The following is a 26,638-nucleotide window of genomic DNA, read 5'->3' as shown; positions in this document are numbered from 1 at the left end:
CTGCTGTGTCATGGCTCTCTCTCTAAATGAAGATTAAATTTTTTTATTTAACTAGGCAAGTCAGTTAAGAACAAGTTCTTATTTACAATGACAGCCTACCGGGGAACAGTGGATTAACTGCCATGTTCAGAACAACAGATCTTTACCTTGTCAGCTCGGGGATTCGAGCTAGCAACCATTCAGTTACTGGCCCAACACTCTAACCACTGGGCTACCTGCCACCTCGAATCAAAAATGCCATGCACATTCCTCAATTGGATAATTAATGAAGTAACGTGATGATGGTGCGTTATGGTGTATAATGTGTGATACATGTAATATAAACGTGTATTTTTTGTATACAACGTTAAATGATTGCAGATATTATGAAGACATTAAAATGTACTGTAGACCTTTTTTCTAACCCCCCCAAACTCTTTACATTGCACACTCTCTACACTTGATGATATACAGTTATGTATTGCTTTTTTTGCTCTGGGAAAAAACGAACAAAACTTCACTTCCGATGCTAATACATTACAGAACACACCAAACAAATAAATAAACATTGCTTATCACTGCTGAGGAATGGAAAAATGCACACAGTGGCACCAGCAAACCAGGAACTCCATTGATCTCAATCTGAAGACCTTTGACCCCATTTTTCCTCCAATCTGACAGGTCATTAAACACTGAACTCTACATCATCAATCTGAAGGTCATCAATCAGATCTGATCCTTGTTTGAAGAAAGTTATTTACAGACTTTATCAACAAATTTACATGCTATCCATAAGAACTCAACAACTGAGAAGGAAGTGAATAGATCCTTGACAAAACAAGGAAGTGGGTAGATCCTTGACTGTAACGTAGGCATAGGGAATCAGGAAGCAAGTGCAGTTAGTGAGTTTAATGACGAAGAACATTGAACGATACAAAACAAGAACAGCGTCTAAACATGGAAACATAAACAATATTGCCTGGTGGGTGATAACAACCGAATGCTATATATAGGGGAAGTAATCAGGGAGGTGATGAAGTCCAGGTGTGCCTAATGAGGTGTAGGGGTGCGTAATGAAGGTTGCCAGGTGTGCGTAAGGATGGGTTGCCAGGACCGGTGGTTAGTAGACTGGTGACGTCGAGCGCCGGAGAGGGGGAGCGGCAATGGATGTGATGTTGACAAAACAAGGAAGTGGGTAGATCCTTCCAAAGACCATCCTTCCACACACAAAGTCAGTTCCCATTATTAGTGACAAAAAGACAATGGTAAAGACATTGTGGCGCATCCCATCTCCATGACCCACCCATGCCAATGGAACAGGGATGGGGGCTGAAAGATGGACAGGGGATGTCAGCCTGGTGTTTTATGTACCTACTGATACCTGTGTGAACCTAGAGGAAGACTGTTTACAGGAAGAGTAGCTGCTGCCTTGGCAACAGCTAAAGGGGATCCTAATAAAATACTAAATACTACCTGTTCCAGGCGCTGGTTCCTCATCACTGAGCCCCTCCAGAATGGCCAATATATCCTTTATCCTTTCACTAAGCTAGCTATCTCTGGAGCTCTGGAGCTTCTCCCTCCGGCATACCAGCAGCTCACTCAGACGTGGCTGCCTCTGAACAGTGGGAACCAGAGTAAAGGGACACAGTGCTGAAAACTGAGACTGGATCCACTAATGGAGTGATAATAAAATGACCCGTTAGGAAGAGGCATAAACGCCCATACTATAGCTCCCTATTAAACAGATTTATTTATAGGAGATGAGAAAGAGACCAAACCTCAAATGACACACTCCACATCTGTCATCTTATAACGTCCTCTTCCATCTCATATATTGTTGTAATATTACCAAGACCCTGTACCTGTCACGTTCGTCGTAAGGATGGGACCAAAACGCAGCGGGAATGTGAATACTCATCTTCTTCAATACGAAGAAAACCAAAACAAACACTTAATCAAAAACAATGATGAGAAAACAGTCCTGTGAGGCAAACAGCTACACATGGAACAACTACCCACAAAAACCCATGAAAAAACACCCCTACTAAATAGGACCTTCAATTAGAGGCAACGAGAAACAGCTGCCTCCAATTGAAGGTCAAACCAATAAACTAAGCATAGAAATAGATTTACATTTTAGTCATTTAGCAGACGCTCTTATCCAGAGCGACTTACAGTAGTGAATGCATACATTTCCTACATTTTTTTTTCCTTCCCGTACTGGTCCCCCGTGGGAATCGAACCCACAACCCTGGCGTTGCAAACACCATGCTCTACCAACTGAGCCACAGGGAAGACTAGATAAACTAGACACAGACATAGAAATAGACTAACATAGAACATTGCCCAACAAACCCCAAAACACATTAAACAAACACCCCCTGCCACGTCCTGACCAAACTACAATAACAAATAACCTCTTTACTGGTCAGGACGTGACAGTACACCCCCCCCCCCCTCCCCAAAGTTTCAGACCCCGGATGCACCTCAACCAAAAAAACCAAAAAAATAAACACAAAAATAAACCCCAAAACAAAAATAATCCCAAACTAAAGGGAGGGAAGGGAGGGTGGCCACCGTCACCAACGGTTCTTGTGCTACACCCCCCCTCCCCAATCCTCCACTATGGAGGTGGCTCAGGCTCTGGCCTTAGTCCCCAACCTAACCTGTCCACCCCCGCTGAAGGCTCAGGGCTAAGGCGCGTCGCTGGAGACCTCGGGCTGATGCACGTCGCTGGAGACCTCGGGCTGATGCGCGACTCTGGCTGCGCCGGTTCCGGACTGGAGGGCGACTCTGGCTGCGCCGGTTCCAGACTGGAGGGTGACTCTGGCTGCGCCGGTTCCAGACTGGAGGGCGACTCTGGCTGCGCCGGTTCCAGACTGGAGGGCGACTCTGGCTGCGCCGGTTCCAGACTGGAGGGCGACTCTGGCTGCGCCGGTTCCAGACTGGAGGGCGACTCTGGCTGCGCCGGTTCCGAACTGGAGGGCGACTCTGGCTGCGCCGGTTCCGAACTGGAGGGCGACTCTGGCTGCGCCGGTTCCGAACTGGAGGGCGACTCTGGCTGCGCCGGTTCCGAACTGGAGGGCGACTCTGGCTGCGCCGGTTCCGAACTGGAGGGCCGTCACTACAGGCTCCGGACTGTGGGCCGTCTCTGCAGGCTCCGGACTGTGGGCCGTCTCTACAGGCTCCGGAGCGTCTCTGCAGGCTCCGGACTGTGGGCCGTCTCTGCAGGCTCCGGACTGTGGGCCGTCTCTGCAGGCTCCGGACTGTGGGCCGTCTCTGCAGGTTCCGGACTGTGGGCCGTCTCTGCAGGCTCCGGACTGTGGGCCGTCTCTGCAGGCTCCGGACTGTGGGCCGTCTCTGCAGGCTCCGGACTGTGGACCGTCTCTGCAGGCTCCGGACTGTGGGCCGTCTCTGCAGGCTCCGGACTGTGGGATGTCTCTGCAGGCTCCGGACTGTGGGATGTCTTTGCAGGCTCCGGACTGTGGGTCGTCTTTGCCGGCTCCGGACTGTAGGACATCGCCAGAAGCACAGGACGGGGAACTGTCGCCGGAAGCTCTGGACGGAGTACTGTCGTCGGAAGCTCTGGATGGGGACTGCGCACTGCAGGCCTGATGCGTGGTGCTGGCTTTGGCGGCGCCAGACTATTTTCACGCATCACAGGGCCAGTGCGAGGAGCAGGAACAGGACGTACTGGACTGGGCTGACGCACTGGAGGCCTGGTGCGTGGGGCTGGTACTGGAGGTACCAGACTGGAGACACGCACCCCAAGGCTAGTGCGAGGAGCAGGAACGGGACGTACTGGACTGGGCTGACGCACTGGAGGCCTGGTGCGTGGTGCTGGCTTTGGAGGCGCCAGACTGGAGACACGCACCTCAAGGCTAGTGCGAGGAGCAGGGACTGGATACACCGGGCCATGAACAAGCACTGGAGGTCTGGAGCGCACAGCCTGCACAACCCGTCCTGGCTGGGTGGTAACAGTAGCCCTGCACGGGCGGAGTGCTGGCACAGGGCGAACTGGGCTGTGCAGAGGCCTGATGGCTGCCATGCGTAGAGCAGGCGTAGGGTAGCCTGGGCCTAGGAGACGTACTGGTGGCTAGATGTACTGCGCAGGCATACTCCTACCTGGCTGGATGCCCACTCTAGCACGGCACTTGAGAGGGGCTCTTCTTTAATACGAAGAAAACCCAAATAAACACTTAATCAAAAACAACGACGAGAAAACAGTCCTGTGAGGCACACAGCTACACATGGAACAACTACCCACAAAAACCCATGAAAAAACATCCCTACTAAATAGGACCTTCAATTAGAGGCAACGAGAAACAGCTGCCTCCAATTGAAGGTCAAACCAATAAACTAAGCATAGAAATAGATAAACTAGACACAGACATAGAAATATACTAACATAGAACATTGCCCAACCAACCCCGAAACACATTAAACAAACACCCCCTGCCACGTCCTGACCAAACTACAATAACAAATAACCTCTTTACTGGTCAGGACGTGACAGTACCAGGATCCAGATCCACACAAAAAACAGGGTGAGAGAAAAGGTGAGAGGGGGAGCAAAAGCCAGCTAACCCAGGATCAACACCCCCTAAGTCAGAGGCTCCATTTGTCAGAGAGGTGAAGTCAAGGGTCGCTTGGAGAGAGTAATAGAGCATGTCATTGAAGCCTCATCAGGAGGTTCTCTGATTTGCTGGCAAAATAAGCACATACCCTACAAGGAATGAAGGAAAGACAGTTTGCAAATGTAAGTATATTGGATAATTGCTGGTTAAGTCAGAGATGTACATTATAATATGTGCTATGTTAAATACAGAAGCATCCTAGAACTGTCATCTAACAACACCAAGAAAAATACTTTTACCAGCTGAAGTGTAGAGGGTACTTTTTATATAGTTTCAATCTTTAGATTCTTCTGGTTATACAAGTAAACTTGAGAGAGAATTCTATAAATGTATTTACATTTGACATGTGGAACATTGTTGCACAGGAAAATATAGGCTTACTGTAACTTTAAATAAAACCTTATTTATTCTGTCATAAACTAACATTGACATGCTTTTTTTATGCCATACATATTTGAGCCCTTTGAAACATAATAAAAGTACTTTACAAGTCGCTGTGATCTCCAGCCATGTTTCAACATTGAATAAATAGAATATGACTACTTAGTGAACAACAGAACACAACCTATCTCCAGAACATTTTACATGTTGGTAACTAAATACATTTGTTGCTTAATGGATGTTGGTGTGTCATTCTGTGGTCACGATTAAGTATGAGTAGTGCAGGCTGAGGTTGAGGCCCAGACTAGGATGGGAGGCTGGGGGCATGGCAGTTTTACAAGATCCCCTGGAGTGAAGAAGTGTTCTCCATCATTTGGCTGCTACATCCCGCTGAGGGAGACTTATGAGCTGACACCTCAATGGGGACATGGCTTAATGCAAGACGGCATATGGGTTAAGACCCAGCTCCAGTTCCTCCTTCAATCACAGCTAAAATGGGTCATTCTTTATGGAGCTCCACACAGTCAGAGTTATTCCTACTACAGATATATAGGCATTACTGACATACCTGGCTGTGGAAGAATCATGCACCCATGTGATGTTCTCCACCTGGTCTCAAATCAAAAAAGTATGGCGTTGCCAGGGTGGTCTTTGAGGAGTATTATTCAATCAGAGGAACTGTCCAAAGAGTATCAGCCTTACTTTCATATCTCTCTCACTAGAAGGATTTTTACTGGGATATTTCTACATTTTTCTGGACTGATAAGTTAGGGCAAAAAATGAGACTACGAAGACACAAGTGGCTGAGCTTGTTTAATTAAGAGCATATACATGATGTAAAGTGTGAACTTTAAACCCAGATGACCTTTGACAGTGGGGGCCAGCCTAAGATTATGTTCTCTATGCTCTCCACAGCAGACCCAGGAGAGGGGCTGAACAGAAGTGATTCACAGCTGTGCACATGCCCACAGGGAGAGCAAGAGTGTAGTCACTCATCTTAAACCTTGCAAGCAAAGGTAAAGTCAGTTATTCATTGTGAAGTTGTGAGGTTTAGTACAGTAAGTGCTTGTAGAGTACAGGTTGTATAATATATTTTTATTAATACTCAGCTGTATAACACTATAAAGTAGATGTGTAAAACTAATGTAAAAAAAGGCGAGGTCAAGGTTTTTGATAATTAATTGTTGTTTGTGATTATATTTTCAATAGTTTTAATGATCCCTTCTTACATCAAATATACATCTTCGGTTTGTTTTAATCGCATTGTTATAACACTTTTCTAAAAAACTAGAGGCACTATGGTGAGTCCAGAGTAAAATCAGCCCATTGTAATGTACTCATGTACCTTAAGTATTTTACAGACCAGCAGCTGAAGTATTTCACTTCATGAGGCAGTGCACTTGGAGTGCCAGGATTGCACTCAAGCTTTACAGGACATTTTCTTCTCAATTTAATAAGACTTCCTGGTTGGATTTATTGTGATGGCTTTTGAAGTAAAGAGGCATAATATGACAAGAAATGGCTCTAAAACCTCATGATATTCCACACGCACTGAGCATTTAGAGGGATCCGTTTAGTCAAAGATTACAGAACATTGGCAAATAAAATGTTTTCCCCACTTATACAGACTATTTAATAAAACGTGACTTTAAATCAGGAGTAAACTCAAAACTTGACCCAACCAGTAAAGATGTGTGACGAGGTGTTTGTTTGGAGTTTGAGGCTCATATCCTATGTGGGGAATACATGTTGAGCACATCAAAGTTTTCTAGTGTTTTACTCAACTTAGTTTTCATACTCTGGCAGCAATTATCGCTCACACACTCACCTGTGATAGACAGCAGTCTCTCTGGTCTATACAGTATATAAAAATATAAAAATTACCAATAGCCCATGTAAGACATTGAAATTATATTTAGGAAAGGGCTGAAAAAAAATGACAGTCGATCATTGAGGTCTGTGATTCACACACACCACAGTGAAAGAAGACTATACTGTATGTTTGCATGTGTTTCAACAGGGTGTCTTGTTCCCAGAGAGAACACCTTCCTCAACCTTGTTTGCACTGGATGTTATTCTAATGTTAGCTGAATGCACAGGACTCAGTGGAGCACACAGAGAAGAGCAGAGCAGGGGCTTGGCTAATTTGCTTGGCACTCAGTGAGGACACAGTGATGGAATGTGAATGTCAGCAGCCTCTTTATTTACACACTATATAAAACCAACTGGTAATTAACATCGGTGTCCTCCCGCGCTCAAGTGTAATTGACTGTTTCAAAGGACCACCACTTCATAATCTGTCTGTGTATTAAAATGACCCTCTCCATATTGCCCCATATCCCACCCTCCGTTTCAGGACAGGGGTCACCACCACTGGCTGAGACACTCAAACACATAAGACTTCTTTATGAGGGCATTAACATTTTGACGTGTTCATAATGGGTAAGTGCAGTAAGACGGACCTCGGCTTGGAGAGACCTTGTGCTACTGATGAAGGTGTGTGGATTTTAGCTGTGCAATGAATTTTGTTGAGGAATACAACCTGAGTATTAAGCCTACTGAGGATCTGTAGGAGCAAAACGAGAATGATCGTTTTCTTTGTGGAGTCTGTAGGGGTAACTGGCTGAAAAGCCATTCTATTTCCGTTTGTATTTTCCAGGGTTTTGTAATTATACAAATTGGAAATAGACATTTACATTTCTGCTGCATTTCAATTAGACAAAAATTTCAAATATTTTTGCGAGTAAATTTGACAGCATCTTCTGGCATCTATTTCAAAGTGATCATCCCAATCGTAATTATCCATGGTTACAGTATAAGTGCTGTGTTGAAAGACCAGTTTTCTATTCTCTATTTACAACACTACTCTCTACACCTGCCACACTTGTTGAAATAAAATATCCACTTGTTAATCTTGACCAGTGAGGCCCGTGAGCAATATATGTTGTCAACTGTATCGCCCTAACATGTGTCCATATGGTCTCTACTGCTTCCTAACAGGAGGGACATAAACTTAATGAGAAGCTAATTTGCATTTGTTAATTTGGGTTAATGTGCACTAATTGATTCTTGTTTAATACTTGTGTATTCCAATTAGCCCAAGTTATAGTTGCCCAGTGTTAGTGCTACTGCTGGAAACAAGTGGCGTTTCCTTCATTAAATTCCCCCTGAGGCACTGCCAGATTGGTTGTAGAGTAATTAAGAGTTAATTAGCTTGTAAACAATTAGGCAAAGCAATTATGTTGCTACCTTTGTTTTTCTGTTTCAGTGCGTCATATTGCAACGTATACTGCTGACTATCCTTTCAAACGTACTTCTTAAGTCTATGACAATAGAGCTAAAACAAGCCCGGTACTGAACATTTGGCTACTTTTAATATACAGAACTGTAGGTCAATAACAAACAGCATGGATTCATTAATAAATATGGTGAAATCCATAAATAGACCCAATAATAAATACATACAAGAAACCACTTAAAATCATTTAACAATGCCTTCTTGCCTTAAGTGTTTTCAAATCTTAATAACAGAACATTTGATACTTTGAACAAGTTTGATAGTGTGAACTTAATGTAATGATCAATAACTTAATGAAATCAACTCTAGTACTTCTTTACAACTGCATAGTTTCACTTGAATCCATTTTGCGTTTCTTTGGGAGTCTCAACCTCGCGGAGCACAGGAACGGCTCTATTTTAGCAATTTGGGCTCTGATGTTGGATTGCTGTGACTCTTCGTCGTCCTGTGAGCTGGGTGGGAAAGCCTCAGAAGCAGTCCCTCTGCAGAAGCTGGGGTGACAGGGAGAGGAAACGGTCCTGGGGTAGTCCTGCCACAACCTGCTGTTGTTGGAGAGACAGGGAGAGGAAACGGTCCTGGGGTAGTCCTGCCACAACCTGCTGCTGCCCATAGAGGAAGGGGTCGTGATGATGGGCAAAGCAGAGCTGACTGGGATGTGATCTCTGCTTTCCTGCAGAAATTAACACAATAGCCTACAGTTCATCACTGTGAAAATGTACAGTCAAACCAGCGACCCCCTCATATGCTAGCAAAATAAATGAAAAAAATCTTATAATCAGGTGAATGGCGAGGAGAAGTTATCAACTTTTTAAAATGAAATAATTTGGTAGATAGTCTTCCATTATTTTGACATCTTACATAGCATATTAGATAAAAAGGTAACTTCAAACACATTTTCGCTAATAGCAGCTGTTCAGCTGGTTAAAAACGTATTAAGGGCTCTATTCAATCTGTATTGCTGCACAATAGAAATGTAAAGGTACTTCCGCGATACGGATTGAATAGAGCCCTAAGTCAAGCAAGCTTACCAGCAGTCAGCGGCACTTACCACGACTGGTACTCATGGGTGCTTTTTAAAAGCTGTCAGATACTCCAGTGAGTGTAATTAGCTCCAGTGAGTGTAATTTACTCAATTTAGGAGTTGAGAAATAAAGTAGACGTCATTAGAAATAAGATATTCTCCTCTTTTCTACTGTAGGTATGTAATTCAAAATGTGTTTATTCTGTTGTTGCTAGTTTATTATTTTTATATATATTTTTTGCGGATCCCTTGCAGTACCCCAGGTTAAAAACACCCCTGCCCTATAGTATTCCACTGCTGCCATCTTTCACCTTTGTGCCTTGTTGTTTATAATACAATGGTATGAGCCATCTGGCCTTAAATAATAGATCAAATTTGTTGCAATTGTCCCCTTAGTGTATTGAGGGTCTTTCCCCTTTTACATTAGACATGCTTGGTTATTTTCCTCTCAATTTACAGCACCTGGCTCTGATAAACAGCAGACTGACACAATACGATGATTGTGATGAGAGAGTGAGTGAGTGAGGAGAAGTAGCAAAGTATCATTAGGTAGCCTATTCCCACAGCCATTCCATTCTCTATCTAGCTATGTCAGTTCTACATGTTGAACAACCCACCCCTCAACAGAAGCATCTCTGTGACCCTCAACTCTCAGACCTAGTGACCCTCAACTCAGAGGCTTGGATACAAAATAAAAATACAGTTTTACAGGAAACAATCTGCAATAGTTTGGACTGTTTTCTGTCACAGATATGCATGAGGGTTCCCTATAAACATATGAGGAAGAGTTGATTCAACAACATCTCAGACATTCCCAAGCATGGTTGATCCCGTCTACCAATCTATTCCGTCAGAGTCGAGATAAGGTGTCAAACATATGGCCCGCAGGTGGTTTACAGTGAAACAGATTTTTAAAAAGTATACATTTTTTTGGGGGGGGGGGCGGCGAACAATATACACTAAACAAAAATATAAAAGCTCCATTCAACAATTTCTAAGATTTTAAATGAGTTACAGTTCATATAAGGAAATCAGTCAATGGCAATAAATTATTTATGGATTTCACATGACTGGGCAGGGGGCGCAGCCATGGGTGGGTCTGGGAGGGCATATGCCTACCCACTTGGAAACCAGGCCCACCCACTGGGGAGCCAGGCCCAGCCAATCAGAATTTGATTTTCCGCACAAAAGGGCTTTATTACAGACAGAAATACTCCTCAGCACCCCCTCCCCCCTCAGATGATTCAGCAAGTGAAGAAGCCTGATGTGGAGGGCTTGAGGTGGCGTGATTACAAGTGGGCTGCGGTTGTGAGGCCGGTTGGACATACTGCCAAATTCTCTAGAACGACGTTGGAGGCGACTTATGGTAGACAAATTAACATTCAATTCTCTGGCAACAGCTCTGGTGGACATTCCTGCAGTCAGCATACCAATTGCACACTCCCTCAAAACTTGAGACATCTGTGGCATTGTGTTGTGTGACAAAACTGCACATTTTAGAGTGTCTTTTATTGTCCCCAGCACAAAATACACCTGTGTAATGATCATGCTGTTTAATCAGCTTCTTGATTCGCTACACCTGTCAGGTGGATGGATTATCTTGGCAAATGATAAATTCTTACTAACAGGGATGTAAAAAAAATTGTACACAACATTTTTGAGAAATATGATTTTTGTGCATATGGAACATTTCTGTGAACTTTGATTCCAGCTCATGATACATGGGACCAACACTTTAATGTTGCGTTTATATTTTTGTTCAGTATACTTTAAAATCTAAACTGTGTAGACATGATAATGGACTTATATTCATAGTTTATTGACTGTCCAGCTCACTAATAATCACTAAACAGTCAGGGAGCTTCAAAAATTCATAAAACTATAGATAGAGGACTATTCTTTGTCATTTTTGAAGGCAAGGAAATATAAAAACATTTCAGTGCGGCCCTCCGACGGTTGTTGAAGACCGAATGCGGCCTCCGGGGAAAAACTTGTTCGACAACCCTGCTCTACGTGATGAATACACTGAGACTATCAACCTCATTCCACCCTGCTGAAACGTTTTTGGAAATGGAAATAAACTTGAAGCACACTTTTTAACTTCATTGCTCTGCATAGCTGCGAGTTTAGCTCACTATGGTTTTCCCCCCTGCTCCTTAGATATACAGTATATCAACTCACTTTTTCTGCTGACATTTCATAAAAGGTCTCTCTAATGGTGTTCCATTCCCCTTGATGATCTCTCTTGTGGGACGTCAGGAGGCTGGGAGGGTTGTGCAAGTCTGCAGACCTAGTCATCATTGATGGATCTAAATGACAGAGGGAATGGAAGATATACTCAAGCCAATCTGATACATTTTTAAAAAATGCAGGTACGCCTATCTCAGGGAGGCAATCATGAAGCCACAAAACAAGAAAGATTATTTGAAAATACCACAATCTTTACACTAGAGTACTCTAAATGATTGCCTCACTCACCGCTGGTGTTTTGCTTGCCCTTTAGAAAGATGGGTATTGTGAATGGAGAAGGAGGCTCTTGGAATCCAGAGGACAGTTTAGTTTTCAGGTCAGACACTTGGGATATCTGGCATGTCGGGGTTGTTTGACTAATTACGATGCTGTGCATGTTCCTGGAATGTATGTCCCTCTTCTCTGAAGTTAACTCAAATGATGATCGATATCTTTTGTTGCTTGCTAGAAACGAATAGTCAATGGTTTCAGATGTTTTCTCCTCAGTTTTCAGCAGACAAGATTGTTTTGAATGATTGCTTTTGGGGGAGAGATCTGTCTCATCGCTTGGGGGTTTGGAGGTCGCTGGGTTGTTGTGCTTGACTTCAATATCTTTGTCATTGGCGTGTTGTGGTCTCAACTTCTCCTCCACTGTAGAGTTACAGCAGTTGTCTTCATGAACCCTCTCAGACTGTGGTGAGTTCATAGCCACTGGACATGGTTGGGACTGTGATCCAACAGGCCCGTCAATGTCCAAATTAACATCTGAAGAAGGTTGCTCAGGATCTCCATGGGTTCCAGCATCAGGGCTCACATTGAGATCGCCACTCTCTGGTAAGGTTTCCTGACAATTAGGATAGAGTGCATCCTCAGTTGCTGGCACACAGTCTCTAGCTGGTTGTTCATGCTTGTCCTCAGGCTCCTTGGTTCCAATATTACAGTCAGACTGAGTACAGTCCTGTGCAACAACACCATGGGGATTGATTTGCTGTGGCAGGTTCAGGGGCTGTGATGGAAGACAAGACGTGCCGATTGTCTCTTGTTCTGTCGGATTCTCAATGTGTGTGTTGCTGTGTTGGGCTGAGGCTGGTAATGAGCTGCTAGGTGACTCTGAGAGGATGTTGACCTCATTGGCCTCTGGCGTGTGACATCTTATTTCATGGATTTCAACGACCTTCTGAAGGAGAAAGTTGCATGGATCTGACTGTGAGACTGCCAATGGGGTCACAGCTTGGACTGGGTCAATGTTCTGAAATGATGATGTGCTTTTCTGTCTGCCTCTGTGTTTATTAAATGTCTGGCTGGTTGTCATCTCTGGTGTATACACACTCTGTTCTTGCTCTCCATCCCTTGTTCCTCCAGCCACTGGGTCACTGTTTAGCGCACCATAAACAGAACTGTTCTCAAAGCCAGATAGCCCACTCATAGAGTCACCTTTGTCGCTCAGATGGACGTTGCTGGACGAGCAGACATTATTAATCAAACTGCAGAATGGATAATTGAAATCACTGGAGCTACGTTTGTTGTTTGAGTCAGTTGGCTGACCTTCTCCTATTCCGCAAATACTCAGCACATGGACCACGTCTGTGACCGTGGTCAGACCGTCTGCAGATCCAGACTGGAGAGAAGCCAACCCCTTCAGTCTTCCTGCTGGTGGCTGGAGCACTGAGCTAGGCTTGTCTTCACCCTGACAGCTCTTTCCACCTCCCTCTACGTCTGTGGACCGATCTGGATTGGAACCATGGGTGGCCTGTACACTGTCGATAACCTTACAGTGGGCTGTCTGTGGGGAGTCATCAATCACAGTCTCCGAACAACCGACTTCCCTGCTTTGGTCTGTGTAGGTAAATCACATAGTCAAACAACATCAATAATACATTTCCCAAAAATGTATTATTGATGTTCATTCATTGCACCTACATCAATGTCACAATTAAATCTGCAATTAATTTTAAAACAATGGCAATCTATCATGCAATTGAAGTGGATCACTACATTACCTGACACACCTGTAACATCTACATTCTCCTGTGTAGAGTCACTTTCCGCTGTTTGAGCCACTTCACCCACTACAACTGTGTCCACTCTACAAACGTCCTTTGAGACATATTCATCCTTAGCGGATTGATCTCGGTTTTCACCCATTGGATTCTCATTGTCTTTAACATAGTCCTTCATCCCACTCTGTATCGGTGAATCAAAACAGACAACAGAGTGTTATTGAGTTATTCACGGTGTGAGGCTGAAATTCTGCAATTAAACATAGGCCTTTCCTTTATTAATCAGCATTCTATATCAGCATATATAGCTCCTATTTTGATTTCGGAAATGTTGCTGTCTCACCTCTAGTCCCAGTATGTGTTCTGCTTGCAGTATAGCACGGGATGATAGTTCTGTGTGTTGCTCATGAAGGTGGTTATAAGCTTCCTTTACAGATCTCAGGTCTTGGTGCTCTGACTGGATCCTCTCTTGTAATGTCAGTTTCTGTTTAAGCACATGCAATTCAAAAGTAATGTAACACTTTAATAGTGTGTTCAGATAGCTACAGTTGAAGTCAGAAGTTTACATATACCATAGCCAAATACATTTAAACTCAGTTTTTCACAATTCCTGACATTTAATCCTAGTAGAAATTCAGTTTTAGGTCAGTTAGGATCACCACTTTATTTTAAGAATGTGAAATGTCAGAATAATAGTAGAGAGAATGATTTATTTCATCTTTTATTTCTTTCATCACATTCCCAGTGGGTCAGAAGTTTACATACACTCAATTAGTATTTGGTAGCATTGCCTTTAAATTGTTTAACTTGGGTCAAACGTTTCAGGTAGCCTTCCACAAGCTTCCCACAATAAGTTGGGTGAATTTTGGCCCATTCCTCCTGACGGAGCTGGTGTAACTGAGTCAGGTTTGTAGGCCTCCTTGCTCGCACACGCTTTTTCAGTTACCCCCACAAATTTTATATGGGATTGAGGTCAGGGCTTTGTGATGGCCACTCCAATACCTTGACTTTGTTGTCTTTAAGCCATTTTGCCACAACTTTGGAAGTATGGTTGTGGTCATTGTCCATTTGTAAGACCCATTTGCGACCAAGCTTTAACTTCCTGACTGATGTCTTGAGATGTTGCTTCAATATATCCACATAATTTTCCATCCTCATGATGCCATCTATTTTGTGAAGTGCACCCTCCTGCAGCAAAGCACCCCCACAACATGATGCTGCCAGCATCCCCCTTTTTCCTCCAAACATAACGATGGTCATTATGACCAAACAGTTTTATTTTTGTTTCATCAGACCAGAGGATATTTCTCCAAAAAGTACGATCTATGTCTCCATGTGCAGTTGCAAACCGTAGTCTGGCTTTTTTATGGTGGTTTTGGAGTAGTGGCTTCTTCCTTGCTGAGCAGCCTTTCAGGTTATGTCGATACAGGACATAACTCTTCCCTGTGGCTCAGTTGGTAGAGCATGGTGTGTGCAATGCCAGCATGGTGTGTGCAACGCAAGGGTTGTGGGTTCGATTCCCACGGGGGGCCAGTACAAAAAAAAAGATGCATGAAATGGTATGAAATGTATGCACTCACTACTGTAAGTCGCTCTGGATAAGAGCGTCTGCTAAATGACTAAAATGTAAAAAAAAAATGTATTTTTTTTTACTGTGGATATAGATACTTTTGTACATGTTTCCTTCAGCATTTTCACAAGGTCCTTTGCTGTTGTCCTGGGATTGATTTGCACTTTTTGCACCAAAGTACATTAATCTCTAGGAGACAGAACGCATCTCCTCCCTGAGCGGTATGACAGCTGCGTGGTCGCATGGTGTTTATACTTGCGTACTATTGTTCGTACAGATGAACGTGGTACCGTCAGGCATTTGGAAATTGCTCCCAAGGATGAACCAGACTTGTGGAGGTCTACAATTTTTTTCTGAGGTCTTGGCTGATTTCTTTTGATTTTCCCATGACGTCAAGCAAAGAGGCACTGAGTTTGAAGGTAGGCCTTGAAATACATCAACAGGTACACCTCCAATTGACTCAAATTATGTCAATTACCCTATCAGAAGCTTCTAAAGCCATGACATAATTTTCTGGAATTTTCCAAGCTGTTTAAAGGCACAGTCAACTTAGTGTATGTAAACTTCTGACCCACTGGAATTGTGATACAGTGAATTATAAGTGAAATAATCTGTCTGTAAACAATTGATGGAAAAATTACTTGTGTCATGCACAAAGTAGATGTCCTAACCGACTTGCCATAACTATAGTTTGTTAACAAGAAATGTGTGGAGTGGTTGAAAAACAAGTTTGAATGACTCCATCCTAAGTGACTTCAACTGTATGTGAAATAAAAACACATAAATATAGCATGCCTAGTTTAGTTTTACATCACAAGAGAGCCTTTGTCCATTAAATAAATGTGCCAGTACATCACAACAACATATTTTCAACTGTATTTGACAATATTCAGTGATACCTCATTTTCCCAGATCATTCTACAATTTCTGTACTCCTCCAGCAGATGAGTGAATCTGTCTTCTTTTTCCTGGATCTTCTCTTGGATCACTTCATGTTCTCTTTTAAGGGCCTGCAATAAAATTAATCACCCGAGAGATTTTTAATGCAATAATACATTTTTATGTGTTTATTTAACCTGGACAGAGGGTTTTAAACACACAGAGAAGCTAATACAAATCAGCTGGGCTGTGTCATGTTAATAATGATTTTAATAAATGAATGAAGGTGAATTAAAACGGGGTAGAGGGGCGAGTAAAAGACAAGCGTCTTTAAAGGCAGAATAAACACACTATCATCCAGTTGCACATTGTGTGTTCTATTGTGTAAAGTGTGATATACAATGCACTCCATCATCTTTATGTGCTGTGAGCACCATCATTTATTTCTGTCCTTGTAGAACTTCACTCCGTAATCATTTAAATGATGTAAGAAACCTTTGTTCTGTGACTAAGAGGAAGTGTTTTTATTCTACCGTTTTGTATTTAACCATGTACAATCTGTTCACTTAAATCAAACCTTTCAAATTGTTATATTTTCAGAAAATGTATCATACACTTTTTGTCTTTCAATTCCCTTATAAGTCATGGGTGTATTAAAACATGCTATAAGTTGTTATAGAGCAGAATAACATATTCATATTATGAATATATAAACTAAACAATTTATTTTTAATCATCAAAAAAGATAAAAGCATCCTTATCTTTAGCTTAGTTTGTTTGTTAGAAACTAGGAGAGACTAATAATTGCTCAAAGTCCTGACCTGGTACTCCTCTCGCTGTGCTTGAAGCTCCAGCTCCACTCGCCTCACAGCCTGAGTCTGTGTCAGCAGAAGCTGCTGGGCAAGCTGTAGGGAGTTCATCACCTCCTGAACACACACACACACACACACACACACACACACACACACACACACACACACACACACACACACACACACGGGGTGGGGGCTGTGTTAATGACATGCAGCACAACCGCTTGCCTGCCCTGTGTGGAAATCCCCCTCCCAACCCCCACAAGCCAACCATCTTTATTTTACACTGACACACTTCCCCCAAATTCATCAAATGTAACCATTTAACATTTTCACCCCATCGAGCAACCCACATCATTATGGGGTAATTGGGGGAAAGGGGTTGATATGTAATATACTATGCTATGTAGGGTGGGGGGGAATTGATTCTGACCTTTTTTCCATTTCTTTCAGTTGTATGCTCATCTCTGAGTTTTTTATTCATTTCAGTTTCCTGAAAAATACAAAAACCTATTGAATTATTAATATTTAATTAATGTTGTCTTGATATACAAGTAAATTAAGATAACAATGAATATATCCCAAAAAAATAACTTTTACCACATGCAGCCTGTGTTGGAGTTCCTGTATGTTTTGCTCTTTGACTGTGAGGTTGCAGTTCTCTTCAGATCTACCCATAGATGTCACTTTGGCCTTTATAAGCTTGTTATTAAGTTCCTCCACATCCTTGACGAAGAAAGTAACATATGAGTGCCTTAACTTTCAAAGTGGGATACTAACATGGTTATTAAGCCCAAAACTCAGAGCCACATCCATAAGACGGAACAGTAACAAAACTACGTCATGGTAAAATATGTGTAACCTTCAGTCTCTGCTACTTAACAGATCAGTGTTCCCTTTAGCACTGTGCATACTCTGCATGTCTATTACAGAGATACGGCACAGCAATTATATATGGTCTTCTTTGATCTCCGAGGCAGGGAAATATGAGTTACACCTCCAGGTACTGCCTGCTCTCCCTAATCTTACCCTCCACACAGCAATCTGTATTCTCTGATGATGTAACATTTTAAATCATGTCTCACCTGTTTTAAGGAGATGATTGTGGATTCTTGTTTTCTATTGACAGAAGTTAGTTTCTTATTGAGTCTCATGGCATCTTCAACTGTAAGAGGGATCAAGAGTCCACAAATGGAAGCTTGCTGAACTAAATTAATTAATTAACTAAATAATGAACTATTTCTGGGATTTATGTGTAGCTATTTTCTTTACTCCACATGGAAAAGTAACAATTTCCAGACTAACTCCACAAGGCAGACAAATGTTTCCCATCTCCTTTAAATGAACAGCAGTTGCTGGCCCCACGTAACTGTATCACCATTTTACATAAATAGTGATACTATGGTTTAGGGGCAAAAGATTAACATGTTTAAAAAAATCAGGGCGATATAAGTACAACAGAGTTACTGGTTAAATGTCAGACAAGAACAGCTATGGCTACTTGATAATGTATGGCCTGCCACTGTTATCAGACGTCATAATAACAAAACACGTTGAGGTTTCTCAGATTAAAAAAGGCCACCACCGTACTGGTGAATATCTGTTAGTCTTCGGGAAAGTCTTGATTTGAAAACATATGGTAACTAACACTTTACACTATGCAGAAATCGCGCCGCCATTTCCTGGTCACTAAAATGCTAATAGTTTGTCCAATTTCAGTTTATGTGACAAAACAAGCAAGTATAGTGTAGAGAAACATTGTACCATCTAAACTGCTGTGAAGTATCTTTTCCATAAACCAAAATATTGTATTTTCAGCTGTTTGAAGCTGGTGTACAAAACCAAAGGTAAAAGACACAAAAAAAACCTCACATTTCTATGTGGATTTTGTCAGGTCGCCCAAAAAGTTACTTATATTGCACCTTTAAGTTGCTCTGCACAGGTATAAGAGCAACTTAAGTGTTACATAAAATACACTGTCTAAATGTGCTAGTGGGCATGGCTGTGGCGGGCATACCATTTTGCTCCAGCTTCTCGTGGGCCTGCTTGACCATGGCACACTGTCTGGAGAGAGCTCCAAACCTCTTCTCCACCTCCCCTAGTTGATTCAGGTGGCTGTCTTTGGTCTGGGTCTGCAGCTGCAGCTGCAGGTTCTGTAATAAGCAGTACAGTAGGTTCTCTCAGTAGAATGGTCAGGATTGGTATGATTTTCCTCAATCAGCTACCACAAAGGAGGAGGACACTGGGAAAGAGTTTGCAGTCACTTTGGGCTGAGAGGACCTTTGTTTAACATCTTGGCCGCCGGCTCCCCTCCTAGAGAGAAGGAGTCAACTTGACACATGCCTGAGAGCCTTTTATTGTTCATCGCTGTCATTATTGTTTGATTGTCTGTATCAAGACACATTTTTTCTTAGCCACTGGAAGGTTAAACAGAGCGAGGCTCAGTTATAAAATATTTTAATAGTGATATTTTCTCGGCTGCACTGGCGGTTCAAGTGTCACACACTCCCTATCCGTTACTCCTGATGAGCCATTCCCTCACCTCATCCTCCTCTTTAATTCCGCCCACTCCCACTCTCCCCTGTCAACAATTTCTATAATTGGAATCCTTACCAGCTCGCTTAATTTCTTCTCCAAACTGTACTTGAACAACTGTAAAACAGTAGTAAAAAGACGGTTATGTTTTTCATCAAGATTTCATGACAACTATGGTGCAGACTTTCAGGGAAATGTTATAGTATAACCAAAGCCTCACACACGTGCAAATAACATTCAATAGAAACACAAACTCTTTAAAATTTTACTCACACTACAAACACATGGAATTAAAATGGTTTAAGATATGACATAAAACAAAGTCAACACAATTATGCCATAATATAACCAAGAAGTCCATTATAATACTACAAAATAAAATATCAAAAAGAGACGTTATTGCCCAATCGCAGGGTTAGGTTGTAAATGCAGTGGACCATGGCGACTGCCATATATCACCTTAGCTGTCTCACCCCAGTCTATTCCACACACACCCCAACTCAGAACATCAGCGGTGGGATAGTGCTTCCCAAAGTTCACCCAAAGCCTCCAAATGGGACGAACAGGGGGGAATGGAGAGCTATCCTGCTCCCTCTGGGTGTGTGTGTTTCCTAGAAACGTTACCTGGAACAATTTCAGTTCCTCCTTCAGACTGTTGATCTCCTTGTCCTTTAACTCGGCTGTCAGCTGGTGCTTTCCCTTCAACGGAACATTGCCACAGAACACAATTGTTTAGTTTATTAGAATAAATAGAATAGATTGTATTTGTTAAGTCTAAACTGAACTCAGTCATTTTTGCATCACTGAATTACTGCATTCGAACAAAACAATATGAAACAATGACCTTTAGTGACACAGTATGTTGTGAAAAATGTCATTAAAAAAAAGAGTATCAATAAAATAATTAAAGAGTATCATACCCTTTCATCTTCGACCCCTCTGATTTTGGACTGAAACTTAATTCAGGGGAAAAAATTAAACAGATTGCAAAATTATTATGATCATGACATCAGAAACAAATGTCACCAAACTATAAACCAAAGTTAGACATAATTTGAACTCAAATTAAAGCTGGTTACATTGTTTTTAGTTCACCAGATCCACATACATCAATGGCGAAGGTGCATAAAGATGGCGGCCCCCGTGTACTTACCACAAATACTTAATTTGCTAAGTTTGCCGTATTGTACGTTGCTCTCCATTACTTTTTGTTTGTATCGTCCTTAGAACAGTATACATGATCCCAATATTAGCTCCAAGATGGCAGCAATTTGAAAAAACAGAAAAGTTAATTCCGCTGATTTACTGGCACATTGAACAATGTTGCGTGCCGTAGTTTAAAAACTATGTGGGCAGTGCTAAAATAATGACGTTGATTCTGAATTCCTCCATCTTTATGCACATTCGCCATTGTAAAGGTTGATCGTATGTGCCCTTTCTACTTGCCCTTACACAGAAGCAAAAGAGCACTGCAGCAACATAGTATATGATTTTGCTGCACCCAATAGGAACAATGGCGCTGAGAAAATCACCTGTTTTTTAACATTGGCAAGAGACTCCGTATGTTGATTTGCCATGTTGTCAATTTGATGTTGAAGGGATTCCTACAAAAAAGAAGGCATTACATTAACTCAGATAATAATTCAAGAGGTGAACTGATAATGAAATAATTGTTATTTTTTTACTTAGCTAGCTTAAGCAAGCACACTGACAATAATGAGTAAAGCATCAGTCAAATATTTGCTGCTGTCTCATTCAACAAGCCCAATTAGTAGACAACGTGTCTAACTAGGCACATACCGTACCTTCTGCCATTCTAATTCCTGCTTCTCCAACACAAGTTTACTAATCTGCTCTTCATAGCGAGTTTCAGCCTCCTGAAGCAAAAAGACAATACAAATATTAGAAATGCATAGTAAATCTCGCAGATTTCACAGTAGTACAGTATTCTTAGCATTAAAGTAATATCATGAAAAATACCAATATATTTTTCTTAAAGATGGAGTTTTATACGGTCCACAGAATACATTCAAAGAGGGAGGCTCAACTTTGAATTGAGTTTCAGTAGTTCACCCCAATATCTTTGGGAAAGTAGCAGTACATTAGAGTGGTGATATTAGTGCAAAGCCATCCTTATCCTCCCTCAGCCCTGGAAGGCAGGTAAAAGTCAATTGCTTTCCTAGATCTAGGGACTTTTTATATGGGTGTGGGAGTTGGCTCATGGAGTTTATTTATAAGTTCCCATTAAACTATGCTACCAGCATGGCATACTCGAAAAGTGCACACAAGATAAAGCTGTTAGTTTGCAGAGGAATACTGATTTGATGGGGGAGGGGCAGTAAATAGGCTATTAAACTTGGTTATCTAAGTAAATCAGAGGAGGCAACAGCAGATCAAATAAGGCCTGAGCCACAACACACTGTAAATATCAGGCCTATCCCATATGCAATCTGAACACTGTATGTGACTCACCCTATTATATGAAAATTCATAACACAGTATTCAAAAATCAGATAAATGCCTGCCATTGGTTTTCATTTAATCTCTTCATAGTCAAGGCATAAAAACATCTGGATTACGCCTGGAGTCGGAATGCAGGCAGATCAATGAGATGCCCAAAATTTAAGGTTCATGCCCCTAATCATCCTTATTATAATTTTAAATTGGTGTAGTTAAAACTATTTGCCACTATTGCATCTTCACAATGTTTATGAAAAAAAATTTGGCCGGCGTAAGATAGTGTGACATGACAAGCTATGCTTTTAACATCACACCAATAAACCCAAGCACTACAAAGTGTTACTTTAACAGCATGCCTGAGGATCATATTGATTAAATGTTTTTGTTCCAGAAACATGGTAATAACAATAAAATGTGAGAGCCAATGGTTTATTTTCCTCTTATAACCTTTAAACATGTCCAGTGTCAGGTTTAAAGTGCTTGCTCCAGGGTACCCTTTTTACAAGCAAAGACATGAATTCACCAGGTCTTTGCTTGCATGACCCCGTTCAGATGTGCAACTACAGCTGGCTTGTGTCCAGATGGCCAAAAAGGGCTGTGAGCTTCCTCTGAAAACTCATAATATACCTCCTACGAAATTACACTCCCCAGTTCCTCATGACTTGACCAAATAGAGCCGTAAGTGTCTGAGCTCTTCCTGGTAAACAATGGGATGAAGAGGAAGTTGTTATTGTGGAGACATTCCTGAAAATATAACGATTTTGTTTGATGTTGTAATTCCTGTAACAATTTCAGAGAATGTAGAAAGCTATTATCTGTCTTTATGTTACTATAACATCAAGAGATATTTGAAGGATATGTATAAATCAAAGTACCCTGTGAATATGTAGTTCTTCCACTGCTTCATGAAGAATTGTTTTAAACTCCAAAACATGTAAGGAAATGGTGCCACTGTCTGTCTCGTTAGGGGTATATGATAACGACAGCTCCTTTTCAAAGTTGTGTCCAGTCTAAAGAGAACAATAATAGTTTTATTGTAAGGTATGCAAACAAGCATAGACATATGCATTCTATCATAATGTATGCATTTCTGCAGTAACCCTAGCTTACCGTGGTGGGGCGTTTCCCTGAGTCTGCACTGACATCCATCAAGATGTTCAGGTCAGGAGAAGGTTTTGTTGGGACTCTTTAACGCCCTGATAACTTCTGTAAAGTAGAAAATAAATATTGAATGATAAGTGTGTACAACAAACTATATTTGGTATAGGCCTACAGCATTAAAACATTATTTATACTATTCAGTCACTAAGTAAACAGCATTGCAGGGGGATACAGTGCAGTGATTTGGTAGTAGTTCTTCAACCCATCAAGGTGGAAATTAAGCTGTCCTGAGACTCTAATAGGGGTCAGAGCCATAACACTAAATGGACAAATTGCCCTGTCATTCAGTTTCTAAATTATATAAGTTATTTAATATGACCTGTGTAGATGGCCCCCTGTGTCCTCATCATGACTGACTTTTTAAGTAGGTCTCCACTGCCGACGATCCTTTAATAGAAGAGAGTATTTTCTCCATTTAACCTGCACCGTACTCAATCATGTGCAGGGATTAAATGATCCCGTTAGAATTTGCTACTATCAAAAATGACATTGTGACCTGAGGGGCCAATGTCTTTATTTGCCTCTCCACTGATTCACTTGAGCAGATATTAAACAATTCTATAAACCATGAAAAGCAAAATTAAAAGGACACCATCCATATAACGGAATAATTCCCATCAGCAACATGAAGTCTGTATGACCTTTTGTGAGTTATATGACTATTGTCCTGTAATGCACTGACAAAAAAAACACTGCCATAATCAAAGCCCTGAGGTGAGGATAATACGTATTTAATCACAATGTCATCTATCATGAATGCTACTCTGACTTAAATTCTTTAAGCACAGCTACAGCAAAGTATTTAGGGCTCATATACTACCTTTACATAATTACATGAGGTGGTTACTGAACTCAATAACATTGTTAGAGATTATAAACTGGGTGGTTTGAGCCCTGAATGCTGATTAGCTGACAGCCGTGGTATTTCAGATCGTATACCATGGGTATGACAAAACATGTATTTTTACTGCTCTAATTATGTTGGTAACCAGTTTATAATAGCAATAAGGCATTATAGATTCATACCACACAAAATACTGTGCAAATAAAATAATGTAGGCCTATTACTTTCATTATTATGATTAATTTATGGGGTGATTTTAAAAGCTTTAGATGACCAGGAACTACATGACAGGAACATGCAGGATATGACTCCATGTTGAAATAAAGGTTAAATAAAACGATACAGTAACACCCTTGGTGGGTGGCGGCTTTTGCATCAGCCAAGCAGTAACATACTTTTAACTATAGTCTTTTACCTTATCATATATTTTTTCTGTCAATATACTGATATCTAACATTCAAAAAATTGTGCCAGTCTGTTTCTGCATAGTTTTATCATCCCTGCCGGCTGTAATCCCTATTGTGTTTACAGCATGTGTAGCCTAAGAATCCTATGCATTCACCAGTAATTGTTACTAGCACTAGGAGGTGTGAGATGAACAGAAGTACCCACTTACATTGATGGTACAACTGAATAGTTTTTCAAAATATCATAAAACACACTAATTGTGCTATATTTTGAAAACCTTGGTCATTCTAACATTGAAATATAAACAACTTGTGATTTTAGAAAATATTCTAGATATTAGAAACTATTTAGAAACTATCATTGTATGTCAACATCAAAAGGTTGATTCACTTCAACATTACCTTATTTGAAACTGAGCACTAACCAGGTATGACATTGGTTTTCTGTGTTACAAATATGATTCAGGACTTTAAATAATCTAAGATAGTTAAGTCTTCTGAGAAATAGAGTGAAAATACTCTCAACACTTACTCTATAAAGGAAAAGTGTTAGATTTGGAATATCAAATTAATTAATTTAATTGTGTCCTGTACATCTCTCTGAATGCCTCAATGCCTATTGCTTTCAATCTAGTTTTATATTTGTTCGATTTCTCCCTACTTTTTCAGTTTTCCGTTTTGCACCGAAAATGCGAGGTTATTATTATTTTTGGACTACTTTTACCCCTTTTTGGTGATATCCAAATTGGTAGTTACAGTCTTGTCCCATTGCTGCAACTCCCGTATGGACTCGGGAGAGGCAAAGGTCGAGAGCCATGCCTCCTCTGAAACACGACTCCACCAACCGCACTGCTTCTTGACACACTGCTCACATTAACCCGGAAGCCAGCCGTGCGACAGAAGTCAGAGTACATGCGCACGGCCACCACAAGGAGTCACTAGTGCGCAATGGGACAAGGACATCCCAGCCTTCTCATAACCCTGACGCTGGGCCAATTGTGCACCGCCCTATGGGACTCCCAATCACAGCCAGTTGTGATACAGCCTGTAATCGAACCAGGGTTTGTAGTAACGCCTCTATCACTGAGATGCAGTGCCTTAGACTGCTGCGCCACCCGGGAGCCCCTATTCATTAGTCTGATTCTGTTGGAAAACGTTCTGTCACGGAAAGAGTTTAGAGTAGGAAACCAAATGGAACAGCACGGGGAGGGGCCTACTTGAATTTGTCCAATAGAACCTCGTTTTCGTTGCATGACATTGAATGTTTGAAGTTAACGTTTTCCTTTGCAAAACGTTTTGCAACATTAAAAAACGTTTTGTAGCGGAATCCGACTAATGAATACACCCTGCCTGGTTAGTGGTCAACTCAACTCTGGGCTACCTGTAAATCGCTTTCCCTAAACGTGTCTTCAAGTCCTAAGGACCAGAACAATTCACTGGTATCGACTTACCGCTAGATCCCCTCTGCCACTACCAGCGAGCTAACGTTAGCTGGCTAGCTATAGCATAGTGATTGACCATTTTCAGCTGATTGCCGTTGTAACGTTAGATGTGAAGAAACAGGCACACTTTTTAGAATACACAATAAGCGACTTTAAATAAATATTCTAGCAAGGTTCAAAGTATATCTAATGACAGTGTTGTTTGTTGAGCTACATTTATGAAAAAACATGGCTAGTAACAAAGGTAGTAGGCCTAGCTATCTAGCATGTCAGTTACCTATGTTGGGTAAATTCATAGCATAGCTCGCGCACAGCCAGGGGAAAGGCGGGTGCACAGAACACACTTTCATATCGCGAGGAAAAACTGGACTGAATTTGGCGCTGTTCTGACATGCACAGCAGCATATCTATAACAAGTCGTTGAGAAGTGAAGACTGACTGAGCAACATATAGGCCTACCCAGAGAGGAAGAGGCGAAGCGAGAGGTTTCATCCTCGACTAAATCTGTCCAAAATAAAGCCAATGAGTTTCTATGGGCATATTATTGGACCTAAGCTTCCCGCCTTTGGGACAACGACTTCCATTGTTAGGGCATGGAATTTGGTATCTCGTCATTATATACAGATATCTGGCATACCTTAGCCAACGGTTTCAATTAGTTACCACAACCACAAAGTAAAACTTGGCTATATCGTTACAATTCATGAACACAATATTTTTATTTTGGTTTTAATTTAAGGTAAGGCATAATGTTATCAGTGTGGTAAAAGTTAGGGTACGGTTTTAAATCACATTTTAAGAAGATAATTTGTAGATAGGCGGGGTATATGACTTTGTGGCTGTGGTAACTAGTGACGACCCTAGCCAACCAAGTATGGTGGCTGCAACCCAATAGGTCGACTGGTGATTGACAGTGCATTCCATACACACTGTGTGGCTAGACCTGTACACATTATTCTACTTTTGTAAAGGGAAGGGAACGC

The 26,638-nt window shown here is 41.6% G+C and overlaps 1 protein-coding gene across 9 annotated transcripts; it reads right to left on the bottom strand.

Moving 5' to 3' along the window:
- Positions 1-8,352: 8,352 nt before the first annotated feature.
- Positions 8,353-26,250, bottom strand: ccdc73 (coiled-coil domain containing 73). Of its 9 annotated transcripts, XM_014125493.1 has the most exons (21): positions 25,933-25,951; positions 25,665-25,740; positions 23,282-23,349; positions 22,912-23,007; positions 22,677-22,811; positions 21,147-21,218; positions 20,874-20,945; positions 20,262-20,297; positions 19,966-20,040; positions 19,420-19,458; positions 18,824-18,959; positions 17,892-17,971; positions 17,407-17,532; positions 17,240-17,299; positions 16,816-16,920; positions 16,015-16,125; positions 13,889-14,029; positions 13,546-13,729; positions 11,795-13,381; positions 11,498-11,625; positions 8,353-8,965 (listed from the first exon to the last, which is right to left on the bottom strand). In XM_014125493.1, exons 4-21 carry the CDS (start codon positions 22,948-22,950, stop codon positions 8,612-8,614), a joined length of 3,480 nt encoding a protein of 1,159 aa, XP_013980968.1. In that variant the 5' UTR covers positions 22,951-23,007; positions 23,282-23,349; positions 25,665-25,740; positions 25,933-25,951; the 3' UTR covers positions 8,353-8,611. The 9 variants fall into 9 exon arrangements, with proteins under 9 accessions (XP_013980968.1, XP_013980969.1, XP_013980972.1 ...); XM_014125494.2 differs by lacking the exon at positions 25,665-25,740 and having other exon boundaries at positions 25,933-26,065; XM_014125497.1 differs by lacking the exon at positions 23,282-23,349.
- Between the last annotated feature and the right edge of the window lie 388 nt (positions 26,251-26,638).

The sequence above is a fragment of the Salmo salar genome, chromosome ssa10, assembly GCF_905237065.1.
Source record: "Salmo salar chromosome ssa10, Ssal_v3.1, whole genome shotgun sequence".
Classification (NCBI taxonomy): Eukaryota; Metazoa; Chordata; class Actinopteri; order Salmoniformes; family Salmonidae; genus Salmo; species Salmo salar.
The sequence above is the reverse complement of the archived record's forward strand: the minus strand, read 5'-3'. Positions and strand labels throughout refer to the sequence as shown.

Coding starts and splice junctions, on each gene's coding strand:
- ccdc73 (XM_014125499.2), bottom strand. CDS start 22,950: ATGGATGTCAGTGCAGACTCAGGGAAACGCCCCACCACG. Junction 14,030..16,014: donor GAATGATCTGGGAAAATGAG/GTATCACTGAAT, acceptor GTGCTTAAACAG/AAACTGACATTACAAGAGAG. Junction 13,730..13,888: donor AACACATACTGGGACTAGAG/GTGAGACAGCAA, acceptor TCACCGATACAG/AGTGGGATGAAGGACTATGT.